The 11,301-nt window shown below is 44.7% G+C and overlaps 1 protein-coding gene across 1 annotated transcript in view; it reads right to left on the bottom strand.

Annotated features, from left to right (window-relative positions):
- The window catches only part of ITGA8 (integrin subunit alpha 8), a 175,619-nt gene extending 165,638 nt beyond the window's left edge, over positions 1-9,981 (bottom strand). Inside the window, exons 1-2 of the mRNA XM_053265690.1 lie at positions 9,626-9,981; positions 2,831-2,955 (exon numbers count right to left, since the gene is read on the bottom strand). Of these exons, the coding sequence (XP_053121665.1) occupies positions 2,831-2,955; positions 9,626-9,858 (358 nt within the window). The 5' untranslated portion in view covers positions 9,859-9,981. The remainder of the gene's footprint in view (positions 1-2,830; positions 2,956-9,625) is intronic.
- Positions 9,982-11,301: the final 1,320 nt, after the last annotated feature.

An 11,301-nucleotide genomic window follows, 5' to 3' on the forward strand; every position in this document is an offset into this window, starting at 1 on the left:
ACAGATTAAAAAAATATAAGAAATATGGTTATAAACAGAATGCTGGCCCAGCCCTCAATGGTGGGTGGCTAGGGGAGACGCTGGAGGGATGTGATTTTAGCGTAGCAATCTCTGCTGTCCCTATAGGGCCCATGACAAGTCCAAGGGAAGTGTGCTGTCATCAGCTGGCATTGCCACTCGTGGTGGGGCTTTTTCTTACCCAAAGCAGATGGGACACAGCTCTTAGCTCTTCTCTTGGTGGCACAACCAAAACTAACAATAAACCATGTGCAACCAGCAAATATAAATATATATATATACACACACACACACATATATACACACACACACACACACACAACCAGCAATACACACACACACACACACACACACACACACACACACACACACACTCAAGAATTAAATAATTAAATGTGCATCATAAATTCTTCCAGGATTGGAATACTACTACCATCTTCATTATTCTATGCTCTGGGCAACACTTGGTGTTCTTTTGATATATGTATGTTTATTAAGAGGTATATTTAAATAATTTATGATACACATATATAAATATAAAATACATATAATTATTTAATTCTTGAGTTTGTATGTTTATATATCTTTGTTGTTTGCACACAGTTTGTTGTTAGTTTTTGGTTGTTCTTTACACGTGTGGCCCTTTTGTTATATGTTCTATTGTCTTCTCTTGGTGGCAGGCAACTAAGAGAGATGCTGGGGAGACGTGATATGAATGTCCCTGGGCCAGCTCTCTGGTGTTCCTGCTGCTGATGTACTTAAGTGTCCTACACTGAGCCCAGAAGAAATCATATTTAACTTTTGCATGTCACCACGAATCCATGTTTAGGGTAACTTGTGGTCATTTATCAGGAGAATACCTGCATACATTGGTGGCATGTCAGTAGATTCCCATAAAGAGGCAGCCATGTGCACGGGTAGTAAAAGGTGAAGTGAACTTGAGCTGAAAAGGTCATGTGAGAAGATTCAAGGATCTTCAAACAACATCAAGAAACAGGTTCTTGAGCTTGGGGTCCCCAGATATGGACTACAACCCCCATCATACCCAGCCATAATGGTTAGGGAAGTGGGAGTAGTAGTCCAGCAACATCTGAGGATCCAAGTGTGAGAACCCCTGCCATAAGAGATAGAGGGACCTTTTTAAAGTGGTGATTCACTTTACTGAGCAGGGGGAGAGCAATTGACCCTATCCAGCTCCAGAATAGCATCCCTCCAGAGGCTGCTGCTGGTATCTGTCTTATGTTTCTTTTTTAGATTGTGAGCCCTTCAGGGACAGAGAGCCATTTTATTTATTTATATCTGTGTAAACCACTTTGGGAACTTTTGCTGAAAAGCAGTATAAAAACAATTTGCCATATTCATAACTACACCACTCACTGAAAAGTGATAACAACAATAAACCAACACTTCCTTCTCCTCAGGGGAAAAACCAGGATACACGCAAATTCGAGTCACACTATAGAGCTTTCCCCATTCATGGGCCCATATGAGACTGAATCCAATCCAACCTGTAAGCCACAGATAACTTCCTTAAAAAAGCAATTACAGGTTAAAACATCCCGTGACCTGCAATAACACGTCTCCCATTGCAACAACTCTGTTGTCTTCTCCTCAAAGGGAACTTTGACAACACATTTCAAAGAAAGAGCTGGAAACTGTATCTGCGCATGGGAACTCAAGAAGTTACTGAAGGTCTAAGACCATTGTCTCTTCATGAGTTTGCTACAAGAGGCTGTACATAATCCCTTGAGATTGAACCCTCCATTGTCTTGCAAGCATTTCATGCGCTGAGGGTTTGTTACCAATTATACTGTTTATTCATGCAGAGCCCATGTTGTGTCCATCAAGACCTTGCTTGTTTGTCTGTAGGCATGCTGAGTTTCAGTTCCAGTCTCCTCATTTGTGCCTGAAGGAGATCTCCCCCAGGAGACACTGGTACATTCAAAAGGTATCACTTTACTAATTTTGCCCCCCCCCTCTCTTTGAAAGCTTTGTTTGCAGAAATAGGGATTGATATACTCAAGCACTCATAGTCGCGCTGGAGTTAAAATGAACTTGATGAATCATAGCCATCACTTCTGAAGATCAGACGTGTCTAAATTAAAACCTTTCAATTTGATGTTCAGAAAACACGCGCACTAAATGGTTTTCAAGGGCCATAAAGGGAAAAACAACAGAAAACATAAACAGCCTGAATTGTCTAAAATGTGTTTTCCCTTTAATTAAATAGGAACCATCTGTGAAGAGGGGAGGGGTCTGAAGTGGATGTACTCTAGCCATATGATGCCAACGTTGGTTTCCATCTAGCTTCCATTACTATGAAAGAAAATTCCCCCTTTCTGAAAAGAATTAAATAAGCACAGAGCACAGGGTACCTCTACCTCCACCCAACAAGAAGAAACTCCTTGCGGGGGGGAGCATTTACAACACAGAGATTTCAGCTTTAGAGAGAACTGCTCAACTAGAGCTTGCTTTGTAAAACTCTCTTAAAAATACAAGAACCCCATGTATGAAAACATTGGAGGTGGTGGGAAAAGAAGAAATAGAAATCATAGTTAAGGTGGAGCATGTTAAGTACGAGCCCCAGAGCTCATACCACTGTTATTTCTCTGGGGACCATTAAACACTTCCCCACAAGCACACACACATACAAACATCCAAGAGTGGCATTTCCTCTGGGAAGCTGCAAGGAGTTAGATCAGACAAAGCAACGTAATGGAAGAGAACGTCCAATGTGCTTACAAAGAGGGCAGCCTCAAGAGGTCAGCTGAGCATTCACATGCAGACAGCAGTGAAGAGCCAATTTACTTACTTGTGTTATCGAAAGGAATCTGCCTGCACTCAGTGGATGGCCAAGGGCAATAATAGACGGCTCCTCCTTCCACTATGTCTGGTTGGGTGGTGTTGGCTTTAGGAGCACCGACTAGGACACTTACCCTGCAAAACATTTACAAAAGTTCATGAACAACAAGGATGGATCCAAAATATCAAAGGCGGGGCTGTTTTGTTGAAGGATGAGTGTTTCCATAGTGCTAGTCCATTACCTTTTTTAAAAAACACACACCTCTAATTGGGCAAAAAGAAAAAAAGAAACCTAAAAAACATATATGACCAAGACAATAGCATAGACTCGCTTAAAACACACACACACCTCTGAATTCATTGCTACATCATCAAGGTCAAATGAGAACATGTGGCTCCCATGCAGCTAGAGTGATGCTGGTTATGGGATCAAACAGGAAGATCAACAGCAAAAGAGCTGGATGTAATTATTTATTTTAACAACATTTCCCCAACACTTTTCCTGGGAACTTGTTTGCTTACAGAAGGGCAGAAGCAAAGCTAGTCTTGGGTAAGGGCATCATATTCCAAGCAATGGCTCTTATTCACAGCTTTATCTTGATTCATGTGTTACTTTTCACTGACATAATCTTGACACCTATGTTGGCAGATATCTGTCAGACGTAATTTGAGAATGGTTAAGTACATGCCTATTTCAGTGCCAAGATCTGAGAAGAAGAAAAAAGAGAACATTGTTTCTACAAAATATGTAGTAGGCACTGACAGAGCCATGCATCTAGCCATTCTCAAGATTGAATGGAATGAATCTATTTATTTACAGTTATATAGGACATCTTAACCCACAAGAGTTACAGCAAAATGCATGGAAAAGAGATTAATCCCTTTAACTGCAGTCATCACAATGGCTGACATGCAAATGCACTGGTGCAATTTTTGAAGCCTTACCCGTCTCCAGGAAGCCCTCTGTGCCACCTGAAAATATGTCCCTGAGGGGTGTGCAACCCTCAGGGTCATAATTTTGGATATTTTTTTTTAACTTCTAAGCATCATGGCACCTGGGATTTGTCAAACACTTTTATTTTATTTTATTTATCTAAAATATTTATACCCTGTCCCTCTAGTACACTACTCAGGGTGGCTCACAGCATTAATAAAATAGATACAATCTAAAACAATAAAAATTTAGAAAAATTTAGAAAAACAGGTTAAATATTACATTTTAAAGTTACAAATTAAACATTATAAGTAAAAAGCTAAAAGCTTTTTTAAAAAGCCTAGCAGATATAAGCCCTGTCCTAATCTCACCAATTTTTGTGTTACAAAGACTGCAGAAAGTCACATTCTGGCCCTCTTCCCAATGCTCTGAACTAGGGGTGTGCATGGACTGATTATTTATTTAATCATACTTTTTTATACTGCCCAAAACTTATGTCTCTGGGTGGTTTGGACCAAATTCTAACCAAACTACCACTCTGCAAAGTGGTTCAGTCGAACTGGTCAGCCAGTCCAGTCCATTTGATCAAACCAAGTCGAACTGGTCTGATGATCCAAGGGGCTATGCTTGGAAAGGAGAATCCTGCCTTTAAAAGGCTTCAAAGGCAGCCGGAGTGTGGGGAGAGAGGGCACCTTTAAAAGTAAGTGCTTACCGATCCTCTGGCAGTGGCAGGGTTCCGGCCTATGCACATCCGCGGAGGCTGGAACCACACCACCACCACTGCTGCAGCAGGATCAGTAAGCACCTACTTTTAAAGGCGCCCACTCGCCGCCCCCCTGGCTACCCTTAGAAACCTTTTAAAGGCAGGATTCCCCTTTGCTTGCAAAAAGGAATCCTCACTGGATTCCCCTTTACAATCATTGCCTCCTTGGACCGTCAAATGCAATAGTGGACTGTCAAATGCAATAGTGCAATGCACTATACTCAGTCTAGTTACACCGCAGACTGAACCATCTCTCCTGGCAGCCAATTCAGTTCGTGATCAAACCGTCTTACTGACCCGTTTCATTGCAGCCTGATTCATGCACACCCCTACTCTAAACCCCAGGCCAGCATCTTTTATTCTAGAGAAGGATAAAAGGTAGACTGGGATCTCCTGTTAGATCTCCACCCGATTTGGAGTAAATTGGCAAAGGGTTTCTGACTCTGAACAAATAGTAGCAAAGAAGTTTTATTTCTAAATTAGGCTGATGAACTTAAGAAGCAAAAATTTAAAAAACTTGGGGGAAATATAGGAAATATGTGTCTAAAAGGGCCCATGAGCTCAGTTCTGCTGCTGAAAAAGAAGTCCCGGGCAGAGCCTTTGTTCAGAGATGCCCCGTTAATAACGACAACTTTGTTTTTATAGCTTCCTCATAATAATTGTTGTCTGGGTTGCTCACTAAGTGTTCCTTAATCCTAAGGACTGAACCACACATTATGTAGATTATGTCCTTAAGGGTTGTGTGTGCTTAAGTCTGGCAATATCTCTAACAAAAAGCAGCCATGGGAGTGGGGGCTGTTCCATATGAGAAGTGTGTGTGGTGTGTTTGTGTAACCCTTCTCCCCAGCTGTGTTCCTGTCAAAAATCCTCTCCCCAAAGCTGTTATATGCTATAAATGGTCATTTTGGGAGCAAAAGGCATCTTCAGGGAGAACTTTGGCAGAAGACTGGTGTAGGGAGAAAGGGTTAACCCCATCTGCCCCATGGTCCTGATCTGGATTAGGCCCCTGCAGCTGCTTCTCCAGGTAGAAAGATTCCTGCATGAAACCTGGAGAGCCACAGCCAGTAAAGACAATACTGAGCTAGATGGACCAATGGTCTTCCTCTTCCTGAGAGCTGTGGCCAGACTTAAGCATGCCTCTTGGTGGCACATCTAGCTTGTAGTTTGCCCATAAGTGCACATACACCCTGTCCCCCCCCCACCCCTGTGTACCACTATTCTGACTTTGGCTCTAGTTGACGGACTATTGCATTCTAGTCATGAAGAAGTAGATCTTGCAAGGCTGAAATCTGCCTAGCCCTATTTTTATTCCATTCATTCAACTTCACTCAAAGTGGAGATGCCACACCACTGAAGTTATTTCACCTAGCCTCTATGCCGTGCAGCTGCTGTCTCATACGGAGCCAGATCATTGTCCATCCAACTCAGTACTGTCAGCACTGACTGGCAGCAGCTCTCCAAGGTTTCAGGCAGGAGTCTTTCCCAGCTCTACCTGGGTGCTTTCCAGATGAGACCCTGCAACGGGATCACATTGTATCTCGGAAGTGTGCTTCCACACTTCCTGTGTTGTGACACCGCAGTCCCTACGTGGACAGCGTAGGGTGCCGTTCACATTTCCAATGCCTTGTTTCGAATTTAATCACTGAGATAGAGAGCTAGGATGTCGTATATGTGGCGTGAGAAAGTTGCTGTTTTTTCGGGTTGTTCGTTTCTGCGAGACAGCTCCCCCTGCTGTTTATGTTTCTAATGTGACTTGCCTGAACTGAGGCATTTTGCTGCTGTTGAGCAGCTAGCCTGGAAAGCACCCTGGAGATGCCAGGGAGGGACCCTGGGACCTTCTTTATGCAAAGCAGATGCTCTGCCACTGAGCTACGACCTCATCCCTATAGCTGTTCAGCAATCATTTTCTTTTACATTCAGGAAGTAGTTCTCACCTGTACATCTTGATTTAAAAAGAAGTACATTTTGTCCACACAACTCATCATTAGTTTATGCAATTCATCCTCATGTAACATTGTGATGGCCAGTAGGACTGCCAATTTTTTTTTTAAATGTAAATAAATGCATGGATAAATCTAATCAATGGTATGACTGAGAACAGAACTCTTTCTGCTAGTATATTCTTATCATCAGTTGTTGGGGGAAAGTAACTAGGGACTGTGCCCAGCTTGTGAGTTTTCCAGAACATCTGCTGCTTAATAGACTTTTCGTCTCCGCGAGGAAGGAAATTCTTATGTTCTCAGTAACAATGGAATTGGCCTTTACTTAAAGATTTTCTTTTTAAAAAATCATAATCAAGAGCCTTACGTGCTGAAATTGGGGAGGAAGGCTGGCAACGGCACTTACTTGTGAGAATGTCATCCGCACGGATGACATATTGACAAGGCTACGGAGGAATTACCTTGTTCCATATGTCCATTTTGGCAAATCCTTTGGGGAGCTTGCTTTTGAGGATGGGGCCACACCTCAGGGGAAGAATACATGCCTTACACACCGAAGGTTCCAGGCAAAAACCACTGGAATCTCCAGGTAGGGCTAGAAGAGATTCTTCTCTGAAATTCCAGAGAGTTGCTGCCAGTCAGTGTAGACTATACTGAGCTAGATGGAGCAATGGTGTGACTCAGTAGAAGGCAGCTTCTTACATGTGTAAGAACTATTACCAATTCCCCTAGTTAGGCAGAAGCCTAGGAATAGGAGGTCCAGTTTCCAGATCCTAAAATCAGAGGTCTGGAAGTGACCATGTCCCAGCCCAAAAGCTGGCCATCCATGCTCAATGTACCTCCACTGGGGTTAATCCATACCGCCATATTTCATGAGCAGAACATGGTAAAGCAATATACTTTCAGTCCGACCCCAATTCTCCGCGATAAATCTTAATATTTGGGAAATGAATGTCCTCTGCCCCCAGTCCATATTCCCTCCAGAAACGGGAACCATATGATTCCATTCACACATGCATGTTTGCCATAATGACTGCAACATTAAGAGATGTCTCATTCAAACATGCAAGTTATCCGCAACAGAGCCTCCATTAACGCCTCAATTATTTTCAATGGAGTCAGTTCACCCATTCAGTTATCAAGTGTGTAGAAACCAAGAGTGGAGAGATATGAAATGATGTCCCTGTGCCAACCTGCCTAGAGTTGCAACCATCCATCAACCATTTAATCAAAGCAACCTATTTTATAGTAGCAGCGCACAAACAACTTCTTAAGACCCACGGGATCTCGGCGGCCATTACATAAACCACATGACAATTATCCAAGTAAACTACTCTGCTGCTAAAAACCAGACAATTACGATTTAACTCACTACCCAGTCAAGACAAAGTAATTGACATCAGCTCTACTAACCAGTAAGACTGAATTAGCAGAAATCTAATGTTCTTTGAGTAGTGGAAGGTGCTGATTTATATTTCAACTATGACTAAAACAACAAAGAGCCTTGTAGCACCTTAAATGCTACTAAATCTAATGTTTTAGATGAACTCTTTGCGGGACAGGGATCCATTTTATCTTATTTATTTATTATTTCTCTATGTACACCACTTTGGAAACTTTTGTTGAAAAGTGGTATATAAACAATTGTAGTAGTAGTAAGTTTATTGCAGCATAAGCTTTCATGTACTACTGCCACCCTCCATCAGATGCATGACAGGTAGATATCTTTATTTTGGTCATTGACCAGAAATATCAGATGCATGAAGCATATCCTCAGTTGGCAGGTATACAATACATTATACATGGTAACTAAGGCTGTAATTCCATTGAACACAATGGGGCATTTCTACTTAGACATGCACAGAACTGCACCATACCACATAACATTATTTTCTCTGGACCAGCTTCACTGATGTTTCATTGAAAAGTACTGTCTTGAGAGCCAGTAGTTTGTGTGCTTTCTAGAGAAACTACACTAAACTAAATGGACTGAAAGCATATGACGCTACCACCTTTCTAAAGCTAAGCAAGTCTGGGTGAGGTCACAGCTTGGATGGGAGACTGATTGGGAATCATAGGAACACAGGAAGCTGCCATATACTGAGTCAGACCATTGGAATATACAGCTCTGTACAGACTTGTTTACACAGACTGGCAGTGGTTTCTCCAAGGTTGCAGGCAGGAGTCTCTCAGCCCTATCTTGGAGATGCCAGGGAGGGAACTTGGAACTTAGCATGCTTTTCTGAGAGCGGCTCCATCCCCTGAGAGAAATATCTTCCAGTGCTCACACTTCTAGTCTCCCATTCATATGCAACCAGGGCAGACCCTGCTTAGCTAAGGGGACAAGTCATGCTTGCTACCACAAGACCAGCTCTCCTCTCCTCCAGCAGGTACTGCCTTGAGTTCCATCACAGAAGAAAGACAAGGTACAAATATAATAAAACAAATATCAGCTTAGAGCTCCACTGATGTGCAAGTGGATTTGTCAGGCTGAACTGCTCATCTACTCCCCCCTAACGGAGTTCCGATCGATGTGACTTGCGCACCACCAGTTCCATTGACTTCAAGAGCACTACATCTGCACATCAGTCCTAAGTAAGGCTCTGCTGCTAGACTGAGCTGACATCGTTAATGACACAGCAGCTACTGAACTCTCTGGGACTCCACCCAGGAGCTGGAAAACTGGATGGTGCTGCAAGCAACGAATAATTTGTTCTAGAGCCCACCTTACTGGATTCTGTGGGGCTTCTCACAAGTCAATGGCTTCCCTTAGGAGAGGCGCTTCTCTATCTCCACTAGTAAGGCTGAATTTCCTACACACATTTGCATGGGAGAAAAGCCCACTGAACTCAGGCAGGAGTAAGCCCCGCTACGACTACAGCAATCCTACTACTATGCGCATTCCGGGCGTCCCACTATAACCAACGGGGCTCACTTCGAAGTCAACGTGCAGAAGAGCGCATCGCTCTGCAAAAGAGTCTGCGTCTTGCACGGTCCCCCACGGCAGTGAACCGACGGATCGCCAGCACTGGCCTCTCCTGCCGCCGAACAGGGCTAAGGCTCGCGTGGATGGCTCGGAAAGCACACACATCCTTCGCTCCGCGCAGCAGCGGGGAAGGCGCGTCTTTTCCCAGGCGCGCAGCCCAGCCGAAGCGGAGCGCTACTTACGTGTGCGGCGCAGGGCTGTAGAAGTCCAGCGCGTAGCCGAAGTAGCTGCCGTCGGGGCCGCTGTAGACCGAGAGCTTCTCCTGGTCCAGGTTGAAGGCGCGCAGCGTCCCGGCCAGCGGCGCCAGCAGCAGCAGCAGGGAGAGGAGCGCGCCGTCGCCCGCCGCGCAGCGCCTGCACCAAGGGGACGCCGAGCGCGGCAGCGGCAGGAGCAGCCTCCGCCGCCGCCTCCACATCCTCCTGGCAGCGGCTCGCTCTTGCTCCGGCTCTCGCCCTCCCAAGTGGCGAACCTGAGTTGAAAGGCGCCGCCGCCGCTGCTGGGAGCCTCACAGGGCGAGCTCTGGCCGCTGCTGCCGTCGCCACCCCCGCGTCTCGCTCTGCGCGCGCCGCCCGCCAGGAGGTGGCATGGCGAGGGAGGCGCAAAGCCATTCGCCTCCGATCGCCGCGCCGGCTTGGGGTCGAGGAGCCTGAAGCCTGCCTCGGAGGGCGCCCCCTGGTGTCGCTCCCGCGGCCGCCACGCCAGAGATGGAACAGGACAGGGTTGGTACTTGGGGATGTGAGATTCCCCGCCGGCGGCGTCTGCTGATGGCGTTTCCAGACCGCCGGTGTGGGCTGCTTCTTCTAAAGCCGGAGTAGTTTGTTGCTTTGTACTTCTGTTGCTTTCACGTTTTCCCAGAAACGGCAGAGGTCTATTTGAGGACGGCTCAGCGTCCTATTGTGCACTTTATTTAAACTACCCCCACACTCTTTGAGTCTCTGTAGTCCTGTTCACACGTTATGTCCAACGCACATACAATCTGTGTGCAGCGCATGCATGCATGGATGGATTTGCCCCACATACACAGTTGTTTACTCGTTGCATTCACTGCACACACAGTAGTACACTGTCGGTACTCTGCATGAGGGGGCCTATACCCAGGCTTGCTTTTAAAATGAACGCGAGTACAGCAATCACACAAAAGCATGTGCATGCAGCATACATGTATACAATGTGATATCTGAATAAGGCTTGTGTTTAATCCTGTCCAGACAGATAACAACATATAAAAGACCCCTGTACATAGACCACCCCTGTACATGAATAGAGCATCTCTAGCAGTTCCGAAAGTCCCGCCCCTGCCCCTGGTGCCCCTCTCATCTTCCCATCCTGACTCTTCATGGTTACAGCGTCCTGAAGAAGCAAGCATTGTAAATCTGATGGCGGATATCTCCATGATCACAAGGCTGTAGGGATCATGGGTGATACATACATCTGCTTTGTATGCAGAATTTAGTTATTTAGTTATTTAAAATATTTATACCTCGCCTCTCCAGTACATTTCTGCTCGGGGCGGCTCATAACATTTATAAAACTGTTTCAATATAAAATCAGACTAATAAAATTAACCAAATTAAACAAGTTCAAACTTACAAAACAGATACTCTACTTCCCAACATTTATTTTATCCTTATTTATTTATCCATTCATTACATGTATATAGCATGTAATATAGACCCCAATCAATGATCTCTAGGTGGTTTGCAAGCTTTAAAAGCAACACTTAAGAGCAATATATGAATAACAATTATCACAAAAATACTCTAATTCAGGGTTTCTTAACCTTGGGCCCCCAGATGACTCCCATCATCCTCAGCCACAAAGGCCATGTCTGGAGATGATGGGAGTTCTAGTCCAACAA

This window comes from Hemicordylus capensis, chromosome 6, assembly GCF_027244095.1.
Source record: "Hemicordylus capensis ecotype Gifberg chromosome 6, rHemCap1.1.pri, whole genome shotgun sequence".
Lineage (NCBI taxonomy): Eukaryota > Metazoa > Chordata > Lepidosauria > Squamata > Cordylidae > Hemicordylus > Hemicordylus capensis.